At 45.3% G+C, this 24,972-nt stretch overlaps 1 protein-coding gene across 12 annotated transcripts in view; it reads left to right on the plus strand.

The window, feature by feature from the left end:
* LOC144611663 (nipped-B-like protein) overlaps positions 1-24,972 on the plus strand; it is a 323,382-nt gene that overhangs the window by 227,183 nt on the left and 71,227 nt on the right. For all 12 annotated transcript variants that reach the window (XM_078430871.1, XM_078430886.1, XM_078430895.1 and 9 more), the window contains 9 exons: positions 535-617; positions 3,367-3,499; positions 6,223-6,366; positions 7,631-7,720; positions 13,251-13,471; positions 15,870-15,972; positions 18,790-18,888; positions 19,818-19,964; positions 24,202-24,336. In XM_078430871.1, coding sequence (XP_078286997.1) covers positions 535-617; positions 3,367-3,499; positions 6,223-6,366; positions 7,631-7,720; positions 13,251-13,471; positions 15,870-15,972; positions 18,790-18,888; positions 19,818-19,964; positions 24,202-24,336 — 1,155 coding nt within the window. The remainder of the gene's footprint in view (positions 1-534; positions 618-3,366; positions 3,500-6,222; positions 6,367-7,630; positions 7,721-13,250; positions 13,472-15,869; positions 15,973-18,789; positions 18,889-19,817; positions 19,965-24,201; positions 24,337-24,972) is intronic.

Below are 24,972 nucleotides of genomic sequence, written 5' to 3' on the forward strand. Positions count from 1 at the left end.
AATAGACGTTGAACATTTGTCTCGATCCTGAATAGCCAACACCTCATTGAAACAGTGATCCGTGGTTTCTGCATCTCTTTGTCAAGTCTCATGGTATACAATTCCTTTCTTGAAGAGGTTTGTATTCCTCTTGTTAAAGAGGAGTTTGTACGTTCTCCCCGTGACCTGTGTGGGGTTTCTCCGAGATCTTCGGTTTCCTCCCACATTCCAAAGACATACAGGTTTGTAGGTTAATTGGCTTGGTAAATGTAAAAATTGTCCCTAGTGGGTGTGGGATAGTGTTACTGTGCGGGGATCGCTGGTCGGTGCGGACCCGGTGGGCCGAAAGGGCCTGTTTCTGCGCTGTATCTCTAAACTAAACTAAGGTGCACTAACAGTTGACAAGATCTGATACAATTTATCAAAGCATTTTGATAAAACCTTGAACAGCTCTCTGTGGGGTAGCATTGAAGATGTAAAGTGTTGATTAAAGTGAGTGAGTCTTCACCTCTCACATTAATTTCCTTCCTTAATTCCTCTTATCTCATCTTTCAGATTGATCAAGATGTTCTAATTACCAACTCATATGAAACAGCAATGAGAACAGCCCAGAACTTCCTCTCAGTCTTCCTCAAAAAGTAAGTGCAGAGAAGCTAGCTGCTGCCGGAGAGTGAATCCTTGCTGTGAATGTTACTCTGCCTTTGGAACTCCTATATCTTGCACCTGGCAGTATTTCCATATTCAGTGAGCAAGTCTCCGAGATATCAGACATGAAAGTCTTGGAGCCACGCTTGGCATTCCTTCCAGCTGCTACCCTATCCTAGCATAGGATATTTGTACCAGGTTGGGCAGGTTGATGCACACCACAAGAGTTTGCCAATTCTAATGGCAGAGTAACTGGCATTTTGAAAGGATTCACTATGCTAGATTATTGTGTCATCCATAGAAACATAGAAAATAGGTGCAGGAGGAGGCCATTTGGCCCTTCGAGCCAGCACCGCCATTCATTGTGAATTCATTGAGCCAGCAATGCCATTCATTGCTGATCATCCACAATCAGTAACCTGTGTCTGCCTTCTCCCCATATCCCTTGATTCCACTAACCCCCAGAGCTCTATCTAACTCCTTTAAATTCATCCAGTGAATTGACCTCCACTGCCCTCTGTGGCAGAGAATTCCACAAATTCACAACTCTCTGGGTGAAAAAAGAAATGTCGCCTCAGTTTTAAATGGCCTCCCCTTTATTCTTAGACTGTGGCCCCTGGTTCTGGACTCCCCAACATTAGGAACATTTTCCCTACATCTAGCTTGTCCAGTCCTTTTATAATTTTATACATCTCTATAAGATGCCCTCTCATCCTTCTAAACTCCAGTGAATCCAACTAAACCTCCATCATGTAAAGGTTCATAGTTTAATTTATTGTCATGTGTACCAATAAAGGTACAGTGAAACTAATTACCATACAGCCATACTAAAAAAAGAGCAAGTATACCACACGAATATAACGGCCAGAATTATAGAGATCTCTGCTTGTTAATTGCCTGCTTCTAGTCCAGGCCGTATCCTGTTATGTGCATGCAGTGACTGAGGACAGTGGTCTGATCATCTATATACTAAAACTCTTGTTTGTTTAGAAACATAGAAACATAGAAAATAGGTGCAGGAGTAGGCCATTCGGCCCTTCGAGCCTGCACCGCCATTCAATATGATCATGGCTGATCATTCAGCTCAGTAGCCTGTACCTGCCTTCTCTCCATACCCCCTGATCCCTTTAGCAAAAAGGGCCACATCTAACTCCCTCTTAAATATAGCCAATGAACTGGCCTCAACTACCTTCTGTGGCAGAGAATTCCACAGACTCACCACTCTCTGTGTGAAGAAATGTTTTCTCATCTCGGTCCTAAAAGACTTCCCCCTTATCCTTAAGCTGTGACCCCTGGTTCTGGACTCCCCCAACATCGGGAACAATCTTCCCGCATCTAGCCTCTCCAACCCCTTAAGAATTTTATATGTTTCTATAAGATCCCCCCTCAGTCTTCTAAATTCCAGCGAGTACAAGCCCAGTCTATCTAATCTTTCCTCATATGTAAGTCCCGCCATCCCAGGGATCAATCTGGTGAACCTTCTCTGTACTCCCTCTAAGGCAAGAACGTCTTTCCTCAGGTTAGGAGACCAAAACTGCACACAATACTCCAGGTGCGGTCTCACCAAGGCCCTGTACAACTGCAGCAGAACCTCCCTGCTCCTAAACTCAAATCCTCTTGCTATGAATGCCAACATACCATTCGCTTTCTTCACTGCCTGCTGCACCTGCATGCTTGCTTTCAATGACTGGTGCACCATGACACCCAGGTCACGTTGCATCTCCCCTTCTCCCAATCGGTCACCATTCAGGTAATACTCTGCTTTCCTGTTCTTGCCGCCAAAGTGGATAACCTCACATTTATCCACATTATATTGCATCTGCCATGCATTTGCCCACTCGCCTAATCTATCCAAGTCACTCTGCAGCCTCCTAGCATCCTCCTCGCAGCTAACACTGCCACCCAGCTTCGTGTCATCCGCAAACTTAGAGATGTTGCATTCAATTCCCTCGTCCAAATCATTAATATACACTGTAAATAACTGGGGTCCCAGCACTGAGCCTTGCGGTACCCCACTAGTCACTGCCTGCCATTCCGAAAAGGACCCGTTTATTCCTACTCTTTGCTTCCTGTCCGCCAACCAATTTTCTATCCACCTCAACACTGAACCCTCAATACCGTGTGCTTTAAGTTTGTACACCAATCTCCTATGTGGGACCTTGTCGAAGGCCTTCTGAAAGTCCAGATATAACACATCGACTGGTTCTCCCTTATCCACTCTACTAGTTACATCCTCGAAAAATTCTATAAGATTCGTCAGACATGATTTGCCTTTGGTAAATCCATGCTGACTTTGTCCGATGATTTCACCACTTTCCAAATGTGATGCTATCACATCTTTAATAACTGACTCTAGCATTTTCCCCACTACCGATGTTAGGCTAACTTGTTTGTTCCTGAACTGCAGCCAAAACGGTACACGATAGCGCGATAATTTTAGGCCCGCCTTACTCACTATCATCCCTATGGTGCTAATGGAAGAAGTTTCATTGAAATCGGTGTTATATTTTTTAAGTTATTCACATTTTAAAGTTTAAATCTATCTCCTAGGGAGGGGGGATAAGGTAGGTTGAGGGGGATGGAGTGGGGGGGAAAGGGAGGGGGAGGGGAAGGAGTGAGGGAGGGGAGGGGAGGGGGGGAAGGAAGAGGGGAGTGGGGGAGGAGAGGGTGCTGCAGCAATGCAGGAGAGGTTTGGGCCCACTTGGTCTAGTCAATAATACATTTCCATGTTGGTTGTTGCAGATGTGGAAGCAAGCAGGGAGAAGAAGATTACAGGCCGCTGTTTGAAAACTTTGTACAAGATCTGCTCTCCACTGTAAACAAACCTGAGTGGCCAGCGGCAGAATTGCTACTGAGCCTTTTGGGAAGATTACTGGTAAGAAGCTGCTTTACAAATGCCAGTTTGAGGCTTCATTAAAAAAATAGTAGACATTTTTGAATATATATATATCCATTTGCAATTAACACGTTTCCATCTGCAATTAAGAAACCAATAAAATTAATTAATTATACAACTGGATATGGGCATGTTGATAAAAGGACGGGTTGCCTGGGTGAGTCAGCTTCCTCTTCATCAAGATCATCGCTGATCTTGGGGCAAGTGCCTGCACCAACCATCATGATGCTGGGGATTCCAGCAGCTGCAGTCTTGTATCTACATGATGCCATTCTAAATTCCCATCTGCCTGCACAATGTCTCTCCCTCTCTTCCTTGCCTGCTGATGTGTCTGGTTAAATGTCTCTTAAAGGTTCCTCTGGCAACAAAGTTCCAGGTACCTACCACTCTGCTTAAAAAAAAAAAAATTGTCTTGTAAATTTCCTTTAAACTTTAAAGCTCCGTGCCTAAACCTATATCTTTCAATATTTTGCATTTCCAACTTGGAAGAAAAAGACTCTGGCTTGATTGAAAGGTGCAGCATGGAAACATGCCCTTTAGCCCACCGTCCACACTAACCACTAATCACCCGTTTACACCAGTTCTATTTTCTCCCACTGTCACATCCACTTCCTCAACACCAGGGACAATTTGCAGAAGCCAATTAACCTACAAACACTTGTGGGAGGAAACGAGCAGCCGGAGGAAACCCCACAGTCACAAGGAGAACATGCAAACTCCACCTGGGGTCAGGACCGAACCCACGTCTAGTGCTGTGAGGCAGCAGCTCTACCAACTGTACCACTGTGCCAACCACAGCCTGTGCCTCTCATAATTTCATAAACTTCTATCAATTGCCCCTCAACCTCCGACACTCCAGAGAAAACAATCCATGTTTGTCCATCCTCTCCTTATAGCTAATATCCTCTCATCCAGCCAACATCCTGGTGAACCTCCTGCACCCTCTCCAAAGTCTTCACATCCTTCCTGTAATAGGTGAGACAGTGAGCTCTGCACCATTTTCCTGCATCATCCTTGTGTCCTTGATTCCCTTAATATTCAGAAATCTATCAGTCTGGGTTGGGAATGAGCTCAATAACTAATCCTCAGCAACCCTCTGGGGTAAAGAGATCCAAAGACCCAAATGCAGTCATTTGTGGTAGTGCAAGAGGCTTGTCATCTGTGGTAGTGCAAGAGGCTTGTCATCTGTGGTAGTGCAAGAGGCTTGTCATCTGTGGTAGTGCAAGAGGCTTGTCACCTGTGGTAGTGCAAGAGGCTTGTCACCTGTGGTAGTGCAAGAGGCTTGTCACCTGTGGTAGTGCAAGAGGCTTGTCAACTGTGGTAGTGCAAGAGGTTTGTCATCTGTGGTAGTGCAAGAGGCTTGTTACCTGTGGTAGTGCAAGAGGTTTGTCATCTGTGGTAGTGCACGAGGTTTGTCATCTGTGGTAGTGCAAGAGGCTTGTTACCTGTGGTAGTGCAAGAGGTTTGTCATCTGTGGTAGTGCACGAGGTTTTGTTAATCCAAGGTGCATTGTCTGAAGTAGTAATGACCTGATCAGTGCAACACCTCATGGTGTAAACCGTACGAAATATATTGTGAATGTAAAGAGTGTGAAGCCCATCTGAATCAGCATCTGCCTAAAGCTTTGGATATGTGATAGTTACAAAGAAAGACTTTCATTGATACTAACATCATAAGTAGAAAGAGGAACAAAGTCCTGTAAAGTGAGTTTATGGAGTTAGGCAGAAGGTAAAAAAGCATTATTTCTCGGGTTGTAATTTCAACATTATTCCCTCTGCCTTGTGCTGGTGAGGGTGGAAATAGGAGAATAAGGCACATGACTAAAGCGCTAGTGGAGAGAGGACTGTAGGTGGTTGGATCATTGGATGGCTTCTGGGGCTGGGGAAAGCTGTACAAGAGCGAAGGATTGCAGTTTCCTTGCAAGGGGCCCAGTATCCTTGTAGGGAGGTTTACTCGGGCTTCTCTGGTGGGTGAGAAGCACAGCAGCACTAGCCCAGAAAGCCAACTTCATTGGCATGGACAGAGTGGGCCAAAGGACTCCATAACTCTGATGATGCAATGCCATTTTCACAGAAGTCACTTTAACTTAAGAATAAAATATCTATCAAAGCGCACCCTGAGAGTGCTAAAGGTTTTTGAAGTATTACAATCGGGCAGTTTTACTCGATTCACCTGGGCTCTTCATTCACTACATAGAATGTAATTGTCATGCAGCCTGGAAGCTGACTGCATGGCTCCTGTGTCCACACTGAACTATGGGCACGAACTGGGTTGATGTGCAGCTCCTCCAAGGCATGGCAGGTCGTGCCCCGAGAACCATTCACAACCCGAATAGTTCCCACATGGCAGAAGATCCCTGCGGCTGCCAACCACTCCGTCTCCCAAATAATCATTACGAGGCCAATACACATGTCAGGCATTCGTAAGCTGAAAATGAATGATATTATGTTACATGTGAATCCAACATCAAAGTGCCACGTATTTCTGCTTCTCAATCTTGCTGCTTGTTATGGTCCTGATGAACGTTGAGAGGCCTGCGCACTTGTTTAAGGCCTGTTCAGCAGTGATTTGCCAATTAGTTGGAGCTTACTGCCAGAGAATGGCACAAATAACCCATTCACAATCAGACTTCATAGGTCTGGAAAGAAAGTTTGAAAGCAGGAAAGATCCACCATTTCCAACACTTCTACCCCAAAACACAGGTTCACCAGTTCAGTAATAAGTCGACGGAGATGGCTTTACGAGTAGCTTCGCTTGATTACCTGGGAACAGTAGCAGCACGGCTGAGGAAAGACGCTGTGTCCTGCAAAATGGATCGGGAGTCAATCAACCGCATACTCAAACAGGTGAGAGAGCAATTGGTGGTCATTGTCGGGGTGAATGGGTAGTCCCAGGGTGGGAGAGGGCATTGGTGGCCCAGGATGGGCAAGTTATGTGGTCATTCCTGGAGGACTGGTGGAGGGAGGGGTTGTACATTAAAGGGCCTCCAATGGGAAAGACCCATTGGTGCAACTGACTTATCCCACGCAAATGAAATAGCCACCGTCAAAGATTCCGTGGATGCAAGGAACTGCAGGGGTTAGTTTACAAAAAAAGCTACAGTGCTGGAGTAACTCAGCGGGTCAGGCAGCATCTGTGGAGAACATGGAGAGGTGACGTTTCACAGAGTGCTGGAGTAACTCAGTGGGTGACGTTTTGGGTTGGAACCCTGCTTCAGACTGATTATTTGGGGTGGGGTGGGAGGGGAGGAGATAGCCGGAAAAGTGGAGAGACAGTGGAGAGACAGGACAAAGCCTGGCAGGTAAGAAGATGATGGAGGTGAAGGGAGATTTGATAGGCAAATCTAATGTGAGACAAAAGGAGTTGCAAATTGTGAAGCTGGAGAAAGGAATTTAGAGGGGAGGGGAGAATAGGTGCGTGTCCAAATGAAGTATTGAGCGCAAATGAGGTGCTTTCATTTAAGCACTCCAGTTTTCCAGAGTCAGTATGCGTTCAGCATTGTGGCCCTCTCTGAAGCAGCGGAGGCAGAAGGAGCAACCTGATCAATGTCCTGTATATAACATTATGAGAGGCATAGATGGGGTAGACAGTCAGACCCTTTTCCCAGGGTGGAAGTGTTAAAGAATAGGGGGAATAATGTTTACAGCCAGCGGGTAAAATGTGTGAGGGTAAGGTTTTATTTTACACAGAGGGTGGTGGGTGCCTGGAGTGTGCGACAAGGGATGGTGCTTGAAGCAAATATAATAGTAGTGTTTCAGTGGCATTTAGAGTAACGCAGCAACATGCAGGGACTGGAGTAATGTGGATCAGGTGCAGTTTAAATTAGCATGTGGGTCAGCATAGTCATTGTAGGCTGAAGAGTCTGTTCTTGTGCTGTAGGAAAATAACTGCAGATGCTGGTTAAAAACGAAGGTGGAGTAACTCAGTGGGTCAGGCAGCATCTCGGGAGAGAAGGAATGGGTGACGTTTCAGGTCAAGACCTTTCTTCAGTCTGAAGTCATATAGAAGATGCACGTCTTTGAGATATGGGGGGAAACAGGAGTACCTGGAGAAAGCCCGCATGGTCGCAGGGAGAACGTACAAATGTTTTGAATGTTTTTAATCGTGCAGGTTTCAGGGATTGAGGATGAAGTGCAGCAACTGCAAAAAGCATTGCTGGATTACCTGGACGAGAATACCGAGACTGACCCCTCACTAATGGTAAGTGGAATCTGGCCACTCAAATTGACAGGCCCTCTTGGGGCCCTCTAAAGATGAGCAGAAGGAGTTTTAAAGGTGTTCTGTGTTTTTTTTTAAGACTGGGTGGTTAATATCTTGAACACGTTGCCAGAGGACGTGGTGAAATCTGATGCAATTACTGAGACATTTAGACACACAGAAGGGTGCTGTCGTAATGAATGTGTTCACTCTGACCCACAGAAACATGGTTGAGCAATGGGCTGGACTTGCACCTCAACCTCACAGGGTATAGATGTGACAGAGGTGGAAATAAGAGAGGAGGGGGAGTTGGGTTTTTGATTGGGGAAAACATCACAGTGGTACCTCAAGAGGATATTCCAAGGGGAAAGTCCGAAGAGGCGACATGGGTAGAATTGAGTAACAAAGGTGATCATATAGGGGTTAAAATATGTCATTTGGAATTGGAGAAGAAAATATGCAGGGAGAGTGATCGCTTACTGTATAGCTGTCGGAATGATAAAGAGTCGTACAGGCCCTTCGGTCCAATTCATTTGTGATGGTCAAGGTGCCCCATCGAAGCCAGTCCCCTTTGTGTATGTTTGGCCCATATCTCTTTAAACTTTTCCTATCCATGTACCTTTTAAATGTTGTTAAACTACCTGCCACAACTACCTCCTCTGGCAGTTCATTACATATTCCCACCACCCTCTGGGTGAAAAAGCTGCCCTTCATAGAAACATAGAAAATAGGTGCAGGAGGAGGCCATTTGACCATTCAAACCAGCACCGCCATTCATCGTGATCATGGCTGATCATCCACAATCAGTAACCTGTACCCGCCTTCTCCCCATATCCCTTGATACCGTTAGCTCCTAGAGCTCTATCTAGCTCTCTTTTAAATTCATTCAGTGAATTTAATTCATGTTCCTATTAAATTTTGCCCCTCTCACCTAAAACATATATCCTCTAGTTCTTGTTTCCTCTACCCTGGATAAAGACTGTCCATTCACCCTATCTATTCCCCTCATGATTTTACAATGATCACCCTACAAGATCACCCTTCAGGCTTCTGCACTCCAAGGAATAAAGTACTAGCCTACCCAACCTCTTCCTATAGCTCATGCCGATCGGTCCTGAAAACATTCTCATAATTTTTTTTCTGCACCTTTTCTACCTTAACAACATCTTTCCTATATCAGGTGACAAAACTGAACACAATACTCCAAATGCGGCCTCACCAAGGTCTTATTCAACTATAACATAACGTCCCAACTTCTATATTCAATACTTTGGCTGATGAAGGCCAATGTACCGAAAGCCTTTTTTACCTTATCTATCTATGACGCCACTTTCAGGGAACCGTGTACCTGTGCTCCTAGATCCCTCTGCTCTACAACACTCCCCAAGGTCCTACCATTCATTGGGAAGGTCTTGCCCTGGTTCAACTTCCCAAAATGCAACACCTCGCACTTACCTGCAATAAAATCCATGAGTATTCCTCGGCCTGCTTGCCCAGCCGATCAAGTTCCTCACTGTCCATATATCATCTATTTTAGTGTTATCTGAAAATTTACTAATGATGCCTAATACTTCTCATCCAAATCATGTATATAGATGACAAACACACGAGTCTAGCACCAACAACTGAGGCACACCACTAGTCACAGGCCTCTAAATGAAAAATGTCCTTCCGTCATCACCCTGCTTCTTTCCATCAAGCCAATTGTGTATCCAATTAGCTTGTGCAATCCAGACTTCCTGAGCAGCAACCACGCAGAACCTTAAACGCCTTACTAAAGTCCAAATAGACTATTACTCAACTCGGCCCTCATCGGCCTTGGTTACTTCTTCAAACAACTCAAATTAATTTGTGAGACATGATCTTCCATTCACAAAACCGTACGGATATCCCCAATCCATCCTTGTATTTGGAAATGCACATCTGTCTTATTTCTCAGAATCCTTTCAGTAACTTTCCATCAGTCTGAAGAAGGGTCTCGACCCGAAATGTCACCCATTCCTTCTCTCCTGAGATGCTGCCTGACCTGCTGAGTTACTCCAGCATTTTGTGAATAAATTCCAACCACAGACATTAGGCTTACTGGTCTGTACTTCCCAAGTTTATCTTTGCAGCTGCACTTAAACAAAGGCACAACATTAGCCAACCTCCAAACTTCTGACCCCTCACCCATGGCTTACAAAAATACATATATCTCAGCAAGGGCTCCTACATTTTTAATTTCTAGCTTGGTATTGGTTTATTATTGTCACACATACAAAGATATAGTGAAAAACTTTACCCACATTCTTGGATAAACTGATCAGAACCTGGAGATTTATCAACCTTCCTACCTATTAAAACATTCAGCACCTCTTCTACCGTAATGCGGACTACACCCAAGACCTACCCATTAACTTTGCGAATTCCCTAGTTTTCATGTCTTTCTCCATGGTAAAAGCAGAGGAGAAATATTCATTGACCGTGCCCATCTCATGCAGCTCCACACATAGATGTCCACTTTGGTCTTTGAGGGGCTCTATTCTGGTCCCAGTTATGCTTTATCCTTTGATATGCTTATAACATTTCTGATCTGTACATCCTTGGCTTTCGGCACTGCCAGCATGAGACCCAACACAAACTACAGGAACAACATCTCATTCCATCTGGTTAATCTACACCCCAGTGGTATGCACATCGAATTTTCCATTTTCAGGTAACCCTTGCCTCCCGTGTTTGCCTCTCCCCTTTCCCCCCTCCCATTTTCATCCCACTCCCCCTCTTGGTTCCATCCATCTACAACCCACACATTTCACCTAGCACATCTCCCCTCCCACCTGGTTCCATCTGCCTTTTGTTTCCCCCTTGTCTATTTGCATCTGTTCACTGCCTGCCTCTGCCTCCCAACTCCACCCCTCTCCCTTCCCCACTCCATCTGCTCATCATCCTTCAGCCGTCCTTCCACCTGCCACTCAATGGCCCTTGTCTCACCTCTTCCCCTCTCCTCGATATATCTGGTTATCTTCCCTCTCCACTAGCAGTCTGACTCAGATATTGTTGACAGTTCGTTGCCCCTCTTCTTACCCCCTCCCCCAGATGCTCCTCAGCCCAGTCAGATCCTCCAGCAGTTTGTTGTTTTTAACAAAACCTCCCTCCTCTTGAACTCCAACCCCATCACAATAAATACCTACATGCTGTTTGTCTTAACGACATGTTGGATCTGCTGACTATTTCTTTCTGATTCGTGCACCTGAACCGATCATTTCCAGCGCCTCTCCATTTAGACAACAATCTTTTGATTTTTCTGATCAAACTGCCCCAGTCAGCTATCCATCTATATCCTGGTGCAGAATCACAATGTCCTCATCACAACATGCCTTTCCACCTATTTTGTTTGCATTTTGTTTTTGCTCCAGGTGACCAATGTCCATAGTAAACAATTGTGGACACAAAATGCTGGAGAAACTCAGTGGGTCTGGCAGCATCTTTGGAGAGAAGGAATGGGTGACGTTTCGGGTCGTGACGTATTTCCAGAGATGCTGCCTGTCCCGCTGAGTTACTCCAGCATTTTGTGTCTACCTTCAATTTAAACCAGCATCTGCAGTTTATTTTCCTACGTAAACAATTGTGGGCCTAGAACTGATCCCTGGGGCACTCCACTAGTTACTCCAGCCTGATGTGGGCCCTTTTATTCCAATTTGGTATCCTGAGTGACAGACAGTTTTTAATCCATGCTAACTAACGCTTGTCACCTAATGGCCTCTGTTCACCTCCAATTGCTTGGGCTCTTCATTTATGCAGCAGCCTCTTGTGTGGCACCTTGTGAAATGTCTTTGAGAATATAAATGCACTCCATAAACAGGTTCTTCTCTGTCAGTTTTCCTGTCACATCCTCAACAAATTATTTTGAGAATTCTTGCCTTTCATGAAATCATGTTGACTTGGTTTGATGATATTCAGCTTTCCTTCTTGATTATTGACTCCAGCATCTTGTCAATAATAACAGATAAATTAACTGGCCTCTGGTTGTCTCCCTTTGATCTTCCTTTTTGAACAGGGGAGTCGTGTTGGCGGTTTTCCAATCTTCTGGTACCTCCTAGAATGGGAAAAATATATAATGATTTCTCTATGTCTTTAGCTGAATCTTTAAACCATTTAGGTCCCAGTGATTTCTCCCAATGTATCTCTTGTGGTTGGGATTGTATTATTATTTGAAATAAGCTCATCTCTCACCTTACAGATACTTGCAGAGATATCCATGGTGAAAAGTCTGTCATTTATTTTCTTTCTGTTAATAATTCTCCAGCCTGGTTCTCCAGATGTTCCACACTTGCCTCAGCCACTGCCTTCTATTTACACATGCACAGAAACTTCCTTTCTTCAAGTTAGAGGTGTGGCCATGGACACTAACATGGGCCCCAGCTATGCCTGCCAGTGAAGATGGTTACCAACAATTACAGAAGGGTCTTGTTCACTTGGTCAAGATTGAGAAATGGCTAATATAGTTTAATGTGAATAAGTGAGGTGTTTCATTTTGGAAAGCCAATCCAGGGCAGGATCTACATAGTAAATGGCCGGGCCTCGGGAATGTTGTAGAGCAGAGGGATCTAGGAGTGTAGATTAATAATACCCTGAAAGTGGTCACAGGTACATAGGGTGGTTTAAGTGGTGCTGCTTCCTCTCCCCATTCCCCCAGATGGAACAAGGATAGAGTTCCCTCACCTTTCACTCCACCAGTCTCCAGCATTTCCACCGCCTCCAACATGATGTCATCATTCCATCCCCAATCTTTTCTGCTTTCCACAAAGACTGTTCCCTCGACAACTCCTTGCTTCACTCAACCCTTCCCACCCAAACCACCCCTTCCTCAGGTACTTTCCCCTGTAACCACAAGAGACGTAACACCTGTAATACCTCCTCCCTCACATCCATCCTGGGACCACAGCAGTCTGTCCAGGTGTGACAGGTTTCTGCGCACCTCCTCCAAGCTCATTTGCTGAATTCAGTGCTCCTAATGTTTCCTCCTTTGTATCAACTAGACCAGGCAACCATTTCACCAATCATTTGGTCACTGAGGCCTGCTGGATGTCCTGGTTGCTAACCATGTGCATTCCCATGCTGACCTTTCTGTCGTGGGTTGCCTCCATTGCCAGAGGGAGACCATACGCAAACCGGAAGAACAGTATCTCATATTCTGTTTGGGTGGTTTTGGCATGAACATACAGTTGCAGTTCCTTGTGCCAAAATAGCAACATTCTGTTTGCTTTGATACTGCCCACACATTTTCTCTCAAAATTAGTTTAGTCTTTTGCTGCAGAATCCATCCATGCATTAAATTGAAATTACTCTAAATTAAAGTAAAAGCTGTAATTAACATGGATTTTATTTCATTCTCAATACTCCTCACCACAATCACTGGGCCTTGTCTATATTTTAGCTTAAACTATTAAACTGTATGTGTGTGTGTGTGAGACCCTGCAATGAAAGTTGTATATGTGTGACCCCTCGGTAAAGGTGTTTGTGACCCTGCAATAAATGTGTGTGTGTTCTTCAGTTTGCTCGGAAATTTTACATTGCACAATGGTTCCGTGACACTACAATGGAGACAGAAAAAGCAATGAAGTCACAGAATCAGAAGGATGATGACTCCTCCGATGGGACGCAGCATATCAGGGAGCTCGAGTCCACAGGAGAGATTATGCAAAGAGCAGAAAAGCGCAAGAAGTTCCTTCGCTCTGTAATCAAAACTGCGCCAACACAATTTAGCACCCTGAGGTAAGTCAAAAATACAGCGATACAGCAGAGAAACAGACACTTCGGCCCAACTGGTCCGTGCTGACCAAGTTGCCTAATCGAGCTTGTCCCACTTGCCTACGCTTGGCAATGTTCCTCCAAATCTTTCAGATCGGGTCCCTTCTCAGACTGATGGAGTATAACAGAGATAGCTGGTGTGAAGGGAAGGAAGAGGCAAGAGGTGGTGAGTGAGAGGTCGGCGGTTCAGATGAGGTTTGATTAGGTGGTGAAACAGGCAGGCGAAGAGAAGGGTGGAGATGGTAACCAAGGCTGGTGGTGGTAAGTGCCTCTGATAAGGTGGATGGGGAGTGAAGTATAGAAGCATAGGAAGAGTTTGAGGGGAATGGACATGGGTGAGGGGAGAGATGGAGGGAGAGAAAAGTGCCGGCTTGGAGTAGGGTGGGTGATGAGTAGATGGAGGACGGGGAAGTGGGGGACGAGGGGCTGCAAAGATAGGGGTGTGTGGTGGAGTAGGGGTGTTGGGTAGATGAGAAGGGGGGGGGTTACCTGAAAATGGAGCTCTTGCACCCTTTTGCCTTCTCCACTTAACACCTCCGGTTCAAGATTTCAGCATCTGCAGGCTCGCCCTCCAATCCTTTCCTATTCCTCTACCTCCCTAAGTGTCTTTTAAATGTCATCATTGTGCCTGCTTATACTACATCCGTCAGCTTGTTCCACATATGCACCTTTGTGCGAAAGTTGCCTCTCAAGTCCCTTTTAAATCTTTTCCCTCTCACCTTAATCTTTGCCTTTTAGTTTTAGAATCCCTGCCCTGAGGAAAAGACTGACTATTTACCTTGTCAATGCCCCTCATGATTTTATATACCTCTGTAACCTCCCTCCTCAGTCTCCTATGCACCAGGAAAAAAAAGTCCCAGCCTCTCCTTATAACTCAAAACCTCAATCTTTTTTGCACACACTCCAGTTTCTTGACATCCTTCCTACCAACTAGAACAAAAGGGTTCAGAAAAGATTTACAAGGATGTTGCCAGGACTAGAGGGTGTGTGCTATAGGGAAAGGTTGAGTAGGCTGGGTCTCTATTCCTTTGAGCATAGGAGGATCTTATCGAGGTGTACAAAATCATGAGAGGAATAGATCGGGTAGACGCGCAGAGTCTTTTACCCAGAGTAGAGGAATCGAGGACCAGAGGACATAGGCTCAAGGTGAAGGGAAAAAGATTGAATAGGATTCCAAGGGGTAACTTTTTCGCACAGAGGGTGGTGGGTGTATGGAACAAGCTGCCAGAGGAGGTAGGGACTATCCCATCATTTAAGAAACAGTTGGACAGGCATATAGGACAGGTTTGGAGGGTTACGGAACAAGTGCAGGCAGGTGGGACTAGGGTAGCTGGGACATTGTTGGCCTGTGTGGGCGAGTTGGGCCAAAGGGCCTGTTTCCACACTATCACTCTATGACTAACTACATAGTGTGTTCTTCCAGCACTTTGTGTTTTTGCTCCTGTATTCAATATGCTGACCGATGGAGACGTGTTCTAAGTGCCTTCTTCTCCACCGTGTCCAGCTATGTTGCCATCTCTCTGGAAAATATACCTGCACCCCTCAATCTCTCTGTTCTACATCATTCCCCAAAGCCTTACCAATTACTGTGAAAGTCCCACTCTGGTTTGTTCTACCAAATATAACACCTTGCATTTATTTGAATTAAATTCTATCTGGCATTCCTTGGACCTCTGGTCCTGTTAGTCAAGATCCGTTCCTATTCCTAGATAATCTTCACTGTCCACTATACCGCCAATTTTAGTGTCAGCTGCAAACTTGCTAATCATACCACCTACATTCACATCCAAATTGTTCATCTAAATAATGACCAGTAGTAGACGGATTCTTGTGTCGCACCACTTCTAGTCTGAAAAACAATCCTCTACCATCACCCTTTGTTTCCTACTTTCAAGCCAATTTTGTGTACACTTGGCCAGCTTGCCCTGATTCTGTGTGTTGTAGTGTGAGGTGCAGCAATAGGCATGTCGTTCAGAATATTTGATTTCAGGTTTCAAGATGGTTTCTGCAGGTTGATCCATTAATGAAGTACTTTCAGAGCATGTGAATTGGTGTTTCTTGGTCTTTCATCGGTGCTGGCTGAAGCAGTATTGAGAATCAGTATCTAATGTGTAGTAATTGGTAGTGTAGCATTCCACTTGTGCACACACTTACTGCAGCAGATGCAGCACGATGTACTGCACAGAAAATATCTGGGCAAACTAAACTGTGTAAACCTGCAGACTGAACTTGTGATATCTCAGTGAAATGACTGTCAAGTAGTTAACTGTAGACTGCTAAACTAACATACAACTACTGTTTTACTGACCACCTTAAAACATACATCTTTCTTTGTCTGACTAGTTTCCTTTCACACCTACAGAATGAACTCTGCTAACGTGGACTATGAGGATGCCTGTCTGATTGTCCGATACTTGGCCTCTATGAGGCCGTTTGCACAGAGCTTTGATATTTATTTGACACAGGTGAGTGTTACTGTAAACTGCTGTCTTCAGGAAAACCATGATCAATGTCATAGCCACAAGGAACTGTAGATGCCGGTGACACCAGAAAGACACAAAATGCTCGAGTAACAGCGGGTTAGGCAGCGGCTCTGGAGAAAGTGGATAGGAGACGCTTCGGGTCTTCAGAATGATTGCAGAGGGAGTGGAAAAGAAAGTTGGAAAAGAGGGGCTGGACAAAGCATGGGCGATAATGCACGGATCAGCCAAAACATTATGACCACTGACAGGCGAAGTGAATAACATTGATTATCTTGTTACAACGGCACCTGTCAAGGGGTGGGATATATTAGGCAGCAAGTGAACAGTCAGTTCTTGAAGTTGATGTGTTGGATGCAGGAGAAATGGGCAGGAGTAAAGACCAGAGTGACTTTGACAAGGGCCAAATTGTTCTGGCCAGACGACTGGGTCAGAGCATCTCTGAAACGGCAAGGCTTGTGGGGTGCTCCCGGTCAGCAGTGGTGAGTACCTACCGACAGTGGTCCGAGGAGGGACAAACCACAAACCGGCGACAGACAGGGTGTGGGGCACCCAAGGCTCATCGATGCGCGAGGGCAACGAAGGCTATCCCGTCTGGTCTGAACTGACAGAAGGTCGACTGTGGGACGTCACAGAAAATGTTAATGGTGGTGACGGGAGGAATGTGTCACAATCCACATTGCATTGCACTCTGCTGTGTATGGGGCTGCACACGAAGGACCAACAACGTATTAGGCAGGCAGGTGGTCATAATGTTTTGGCTGATCGGGTCGTACTGTTTTGGCTGAGAGGGTCGTACTGTTTTGGCTGAGAGGGTCGTACTGTTTTGGCTGAGAGGGTCGTACTGTTTTGGCTGAGAGGGTTGTACTGTTTTGGCTGAGAGGGTTGTACTGTTTTGGCTGAGAGGGTCGTACTGTTTTGGCTGAGCGGTGTAGATGAATAGGGTTAATAGGGGTTTTTCTGATAGGCAGATTGTTGGACAAAGGCCAGAGATGAAAAAACAGGTCTGAGCCCCAAAGGAATAAAGTGTTACGAATTGTGATCCTCGGGGATAGAAAGGTTGTGAAGGTGGAAGGAATATAGGGGGAGGGCAGAAACCTGTGCAAGGTTAGCCAAACCAGGTGGCCGGGGAGAAGGGGAGTGGGAAGGTTGTGTTTGTAGAAGCTACCTAAAATTGGAAAATTCTATGTTCACACCATTGGGGTGTCAGCTACCCAAGCGGAATATGAGATGCTGGTTGTCCAGTTTATATGTGGCCTCGCTCTAACCATGGAGGGTGCCCAGGATAGGAACGTCAGCATGTTAATGGTTATTGCCGGTGTCAGGGGTACTTGATTAGTACGGGTGCCAGGGGTTATGGCCTAATTCTGCTCCTCTTACATGTAACCTTATGGAAGGGGAGTTAAAATGGTTAGAAACCAGAAGATCTCGCAGGCCTCGGTGGACTGAGTGCACGTGTTCAGCGATACGGTCACTGAGTCTACGTTTGGTTTTGCTGATGTATAGCTGGCCACATCGGAACACCAGATGCAGTAGATCAAGTTAGAGGAGGTGCATGTGAATCTCTGTCTGACCTGGAAGGACTGCAGGGGTCCCTGGATGGAGCCGAGGGAGGAGGGCCAGGCGTTACATCCCCTGTGGATGCAGGGAAAAGTACCTGCCAGGGGGTGGTTTCAGTGGGAAGGGATGAGTGAACCAAGGAGTTACAGTGGGAGGGATCTCTGTGGAGTCAATGCCGATTTTGCAAGGACTTTGAAGAGACTGGTTAGCGATTCTTAGCTTTAGGAATAAAGCGTACAGCTAGATGAGGGGGGGGGGGACTTGTTCATTTGGATGAGATGTGAAAAGAGTTGGTCTTTTCTATTCCTCATAGACCAGGGGATACGTCATAAATGAATATTACTTATTGGTATGTACCAGGGAGAAGGATGTGGGGGCCAGGGAGTTAAGGGAGGGGTACGCTGGTATTCTGAAACATGTTTGCATCCGGTAGGTGGTGGTTTAGAAATATTGGGGTGTGTTAGGGTGGACCCCAGACCCCAGAGCCTGACAGGATCTATCCCTCTTCAGCAGAGATCCTTCTGCAGTTGTATAGGGCCCTGGTGAGACCACATCTGGAGTATTGTGTACAGTTTTGGTCTCCAGTTTGGGGAAGGACGTCCTTGTTATTGTGGCAGTGCAGCGTAGGTTCACGAGGTTAATCCCTGGGATGGCGGGACTGTCATATGAGGAAAGATTGAAAAGACTGGGCTTGTATTCACTGGAGTTTAGAAGGATGAGAGGGGATCTTATAGAGATCTGTAAAATAATAATAGGACTGGACAAGTTAGATGCAGGAAAAATGTTCCCAATGTTGGGGTAGTCCAGAACCAGGGGCCACAGTCTAAAGGGGAGGCCATTTAAAACTGAGGTGAGAAAAAACGTTTTCATGTAGAGTTGTGAATTTGTGGAATTCTCTGCCACAGAGGGCAGTGGAGGCCAATTCACTGGATGAATTTAAAAGAGAGTTAGATAGAGCTCGAGGGGCTAGTGGAATCAAGGGATATGGGGAGAAGGCAGGCACGGGTTACTGATTGTGGATGATCAGCCATGATCACAATGAATGGCAGTGTTGGCTCAAAGGGCCAAATGGCCTCCTCCTGCACCTATTTTCTATGTTTCTATCCCAAGCTGCTTAGCCATGGATGAAGCACCAGAAGACTAGAGGAAAGCTAGAGTGAGGGTTATCTGGTGGAACTGTGTCTGGACTCCTGAAAAGTCCTTCTGCTGTTTATTGGATGTGGTGATGTTTTCCATTTTCAGATTCTACGTGTTCTCGGAGAGAGTGCGATTGCTGTACGAACAAAGGCCATGAAATGTCTGTCGGAGGTAGTTGCAGTGGATCCTAGCATTCTTGCAAGGGTAATGATTTATTTGTGCCACCCATCATTTCCCTTCATTTATGACCTCCTCATATCTCCTGGTCTCTGTAGAGCTACTTACACATCAACTTCAGCGCCCAGTTTGCTGTCTGTCAAATCATTGATTCATATTCAAAACAAATCTCTTATCTCTTACTCTGAATCTCTGCTCTCTAATTTATTCACTTCTGACATGGTGAAAAATTCCTGCTGTCTAACCTATCTATACTAATGATTTATATGCCTCAATCATGTCCCTGCGGTGGCGCAGCGGTAGAGTTGCTGCCTTACAGTGAATGCAACGCCAGAGACCCGGGTTCCATCCGGACTACGGAGTTTGTACGTTCTCCCCATGACCTGCGTGGGGTTTTTCCGAGATCTTCGGTTTCCTCCCACACTCCAAAGATGTACAGATTTGTAGGTTAATTGGCTTGGTAAATGTAAAAATTGTTCCTAATGTGTGTGTAGGATAGTGTTAATGTGCGGGGATCGCTGGTCACCGCAGACCCGGTAGGCCAAAGGGCCTGTTTCCACGCTGTATCTCTAAACTAAACTAAACCTCTGCTCCAAGGAGAACAGAACCAACTTCTCCAGTCTCTCTTCATATCAAAAACATTCCATCCCAGGCAAGATGAAGAATGTCTTCTGCCCCCTGTCCTACAGTGTGGTGATCAGAATTGCACACAATACTCCATCAGAGTCCTGATCAATGTTTTATAAAGCAGGAACATAACCTGCCCGCTCTTCTATTCAGTGCCTCACTACTGAAGCCCATTATCCCATATTTCGTCTTTAACCATCTCTGCTCCAAGGATCTTTGGACTTGCAAGCCAAGATCCCTCTTTCACCCTGCTCTTCACGGCTCATGTCCTCGTTGGCTCTTGATCCTTAGCTGTTGAATCTGAAAGCTGTTGCCTGTTCTCTTTACAGTTGGACATGCAACGTGGGGTCCATGGACGCCTGATGGACAATTCCACGAGTGTGCGTGAAGCAGCTGTGGAGCTACTGGGTCGCTTTGTGCTGAGTCGACCTCAGCTTACGGAGCAGTATTACGACATGTTGATCGAGAGGATACTGGTACGTCCATTTATTGACCTACTGTAGAAGTTACAATCTAATCCAATTAATGATTGGCTGCGTTTTGGCCCATATCCGTCTAAACCTCCCATGAACCTGTACTTGTCTTTCTGCCTTGAAAATTGTTGATGATTTTCAAGCCTTATTGTGATCTGAATTATAAAAATGGCAACCGGGCAGGAGAACATTCAGCTGACTGACCACGAATGAACTTTGGTTAATCACAGGTAGACACAAAATGCTGGAGTAACTCAGCGGGACAGGCAAGAGAGCACACCGTTCCCTCCGTAACTCCCTGGTCCACTCGTCCCTACCCAAACCACCTCATCCCCAGGGACTTTCCCCTGCAACCGCAGGAGATGCAACACCTGTCCCTTTACCTCCCCCCTCAACTCCATCCAAGGACCCAAACAGTCTTTCCAGGTGAGACAGAGGTTCACCTGCACCTTCTCCAACCTCATCTATTGTATCTGCTGCTCTTGATGTCAATTTCTCTACATCGGCGAGAACAAACGCAGGCTCGGCGATCGTTTCGCTCAACACCTTCGCTCAGTCCGCCTTAACAAACCTGATCACCCGGTGGCTCAGCACTTCAACTCCCCCTCCCACTCCCAGTCTGACCTTTCTGTCATGGGCTTCCTCCAGTGTCATAGTGAGGCCTACCACAAATTGGAGGAACAGCACCTCATATTTCGCTTGGGCAGCTGACAGCCCAGCGGTATGAACATTGACTTCTCTAACTTTGGATAGTTCCTCTGTCCCTCTTTTCCCCTCCCCCTTCCCAGTTCTCCCACTGTCTGCCTGTCTCCACCCATATCCTTTCTTTGTCCCGCCCCCCTGACATCAGTCTGAAGAAGGGTCTTGACAAGAAACGTCACCCATTCCTTCTCGCCAGAGATGCTGCCTGACCTGCTGAGTTACTCCAGCATTTTGTGATACCAGCGGGGCAGGCAACTTCTCTGGAGAGAAGGAATGGGTGACGTTTAGTATTAGTTCAGTTTAGAGATACAGCGCGGAAACAGGCCCTTCGGTCCAACGAGTCCGCGCTGACACTATCCTACACCCGCTAGGGACTATTTTTACATTTACCAAGCCAATTAACCTACAAACCTGTATGTCTTTGGAGTGTGGGAGGAAACCGAAGATCTCGGAGAAAACCCATGCAGGTCATGGGGAGAAGGTACAAACTCCGTACAGACAGCACCCGTAGTCGGGATGGAACCCGGGTCTCCGGCGCTGTAAGGCAGCAACTCTATCGCTGCACCACCGTGCCGCCCGTCTCATTTCGGGTCAAGACCCTTCTTCAGACTGGTTAATCACACACAGCTTGAAGCTTCACTTTTTCGGTTATTTGATCATAAAGTGTGAACACTGTTGACTATGCCAACATCTATTGTCCCTTCATGGAAGGAATGACTGGCTGAATCTGAAGGGTATTTGAATGTGGGTTAATTCAGCAGGGAGACTTTGAACTGAATCCATGCACTTGTGAAACCTTGTATTGTAAAACTGACAGTGTTGTATTTTAGGTGGACATAAAATGAAGAAGGGTCTCAAGCCAAAACGTCACCCATTCCTTCTCTCCCGAGATGTTGCCTGACCCGCTGAGTTACTCCGGCATTTTGTGTCTACCTTCGATTTTAACCAGCATCTGCAGTTTATTTCCTACAGTGTTGTATTATGTTTAGCTATGTGGAAATATTGGTGTGTTCTTCCCCAGTTCTTGTTTACAATTTGACCTCATTCATTGTAGACTCATAGAAGTTTGCAATGCAGAACTCTGAATAAGTACTGCTTTTAGTCCCATGGAGTCCATTAACCCTCGGACTGTGCGTTTGAAAGTATATGAAATTTCACTAATCACGTTAATGGCCAGACATTCCAACTTGGGCCTTTTAGGACTTCTTGGCTCAATGTTGTGGCTGATGCCAAAAGTGAAGTGCTAATACAGCTAATGGGAACATTTAAAGGAGATGTGCAGGGCAAGTTTTTTTTTATACAGAGTTGTGGGTGCCTGTAACACACTGCTCGGGAAAACGGTGATAGCAGCAAATATGATAGCAACATTTATGACAGCAGCAAATATGATAGCAGCATTCGGGTACACACATGAACAGTCAGGGACTGGACAGATATACAGTGCCCTTCGTAATGTTTGGGACAAAGACCCATCATTTATTTATTTGCCTCTGTACTCCACAATTTGAGATTTGTAATAGAAAAAATCACATGTGGTTAAAGTGCACATTGTCAGATTTTATTCAAGGCCATATTTATATATTTTGGTTTCACCATGTAGAAATTACAGCTGTGTTTATACATAGTCCCCCCCATTTCAGGGCACCATAATGTTTGGGACACATGGCTTCATAGGCGTTTGTAATTGCTCAGGTTTGTTTAATTGCCTTCTTAATGCAGGTATAAGAGAGCTCTCAGCACCCAGTCTTTCCTCCAGTCTTTCCATCACCTTTGAAACTTTTATTGCTGTTTCTCAACATGAGGACCAAAGTTGTGCCAATGAAAGTCAAAGAAGCCATTATGAGACTGAGAAACAAGAATAAAACAGTTGGACACATCAGCCAAACCTTAGGCTTACCAAAATCAACTGTTTGGAACATCATTTAGAAGAAAGAGAGCACTGGTGAGCTTACTAATCGCAAAGGGACTGGCAGGCCAAGGAAGACCTCCACAGCTGATGACAGAAGAATTCTCTCTATAATAAAGAAAAAGCCCCAAACACCTGTCCGACAGATCAGAAACACTCTTCAGGGGTCAGGCGTGGATTTGTCAATGACCACTGTCCGCAGAAGACTTCATGAACAGAAATACAGAGGCTACACTGCAAGATGCAAACCACCGGTTAGCTGCAAAAATAGGATGGCCAGGTTACAGTTTGCCAAGAAGTACTTAGAGCAACCACAGATCTGGAGAAAGGTCTTGTGGACAGATGAGATGAAGATTAACTTGTATCAGAGTGATGGCAAGAGCAAAGTATGGAGGAGAGAAGGAACTGCCCAAGATCCAAAACGTACCACCTCATCTGTGAAACACGGTGGTGGGGGTGTTATGGCCTGGGCATGTATGGCTGCTGAAGGTATTGGCTCACTTATCTTCATTGATGATACAACTGCTGATGGTAGTAGCATAATGAATTCTGAAGTATATAGACACATCCTATCTGCTCAAGTTCAAACAAATGCCTCAAAACTCATTAGCCGGCGGTTCATTCTACAGCAAGAGAATGATCCCAAACATACTGCTAAAGCAACAAAGGAGTTTTTCAAAGCTAAAAAATGGTCAGTTCTTGAGTTGCCAAATCAATCACCCAATCTGAACCCGATTAAGCATGCCTTTTATATGCTGAAGAGAATACTGAAGGGGACTAACCCCCAAAACAAGCATAAGCTAAAGATGGCTGCAATACAGGCCTGGCAGAGCTTCACCAGAGAAGACACCCAGCAACTGGTGATAGCCATGAATCGCAGACTTCAAGCAGTCATTGCATGCAAAGGATATGCAACAAAATACTAAACATGACTACTTTCATTTACATGACATTGCTGTGTCCCAAACATTATGGTGCCCTGAAATGGGGGGGACTATGTATAAACACTGCTGTAATTTCTACATGGTGAAACCAAAATGTATAAAAATGACTTTTATTAAAATCTGACAATGTGCACTTTAACCACACGTGATTTTTTTTCTATTACAAATCTCAAATTGTGGAGTACAGAGGCAATTAAATGAATGATGAGACTTTGTCCCAAACATTATGGAGGGCACTGTAGATCACATGAAGATATTTGGTCAGGTCTTTAGATTGGAAAGTTCTTGAGGGAATTGTGCCAAATGCAGGCAAATGTAATTGGTGTTGATCTTGGTCAGCATGGGGATAAGGGGTCAAGCGGACCTATTCAAGCGTACAATTCTATGATTCAAAATGAAGGTTGGAAGCAGATTCAGGAATGAGTTGCAAAGTTAAATTTGACAAATACTGGTGTGAATTTGTCACGATTCCAGGGCTAATGCCGCGGTAGTGGAACTAATTGTTCTACTCTATCAAAGAGCCATCACAGATCAGATGGGCCACATTCTGCGCTGTACTGGAACATTTTCCATGTGTTATGTTAATAGTAAGTGATTTTTAAAAAAAACTAGATCCACCAGGTTCAAATGTCACAGCTCGTGCCTTGCATTCTTGGAGTTCTCCACGTTAACAAGTTGTCTTTTACAGGACACTGGTATCAGTGTGAGGAAGAGGGTGATCAAGATTTTGCGTGACATCTGTATTGAACAACCAACGTTCTCCAAAGTGACTGAGATGTGTGTGAGAATGATTCGCAGGGTCAATGATGAAGAGGGTATTAAGGTAAAACCACACAAACTAATGTTAATATGGAATCTACCATTGTTCATGGCTTTGAATCAACTATGAAACGTTTAGCTGGCACCCAGCTCCCCTATCGAAAATGCGCCATGGCCTTTTAAGCTACTTTGGTATGAACATGTCATGGGTTATCAGTGTACAACAAGCTGCACACCACAAAGGTCATGGAATTGGTGTATCAAAACTGGTCACAAACTAATCCAAGGTGACGTTCGTGTGGTGGGCTAAAGATGATGTATAAAGATACTGATCAATATCACGGGGTGTGACTAGAGTTTTGCGTAATGCATGGAGCGTAGAAATTGACGTCAATGCACAGAGTAAGAGAGTGTGGAGAATCTACAGTTCAGGAAAGTGGGGAGAATGGGATTAACGCTTGAAAATGGAGAGTTAAGGTTAATTGGGGAATTGGAGTGAGGAACGTTTAGGTTAATGCAGGGGGTTGGGGTTGGGGTCTGTGGGGAATTTCGAATGAATACCGACCGGGATGGACAAAGGTGGAGAGTTTGGGGCTAGATGCAGGAAGATTGTTCCCGATGTTGGGGAAGTCCAGAACAAAGGGTCACAGTTTAAGGATAAGGGGGAAGTCTTTTAGGACCGAGATGAGAAAGTTTTTTT

This window comes from Rhinoraja longicauda, chromosome 3, assembly GCF_053455715.1.
Source record: "Rhinoraja longicauda isolate Sanriku21f chromosome 3, sRhiLon1.1, whole genome shotgun sequence".
Classification (NCBI taxonomy): Eukaryota; Metazoa; Chordata; class Chondrichthyes; order Rajiformes; family Arhynchobatidae; genus Rhinoraja; species Rhinoraja longicauda.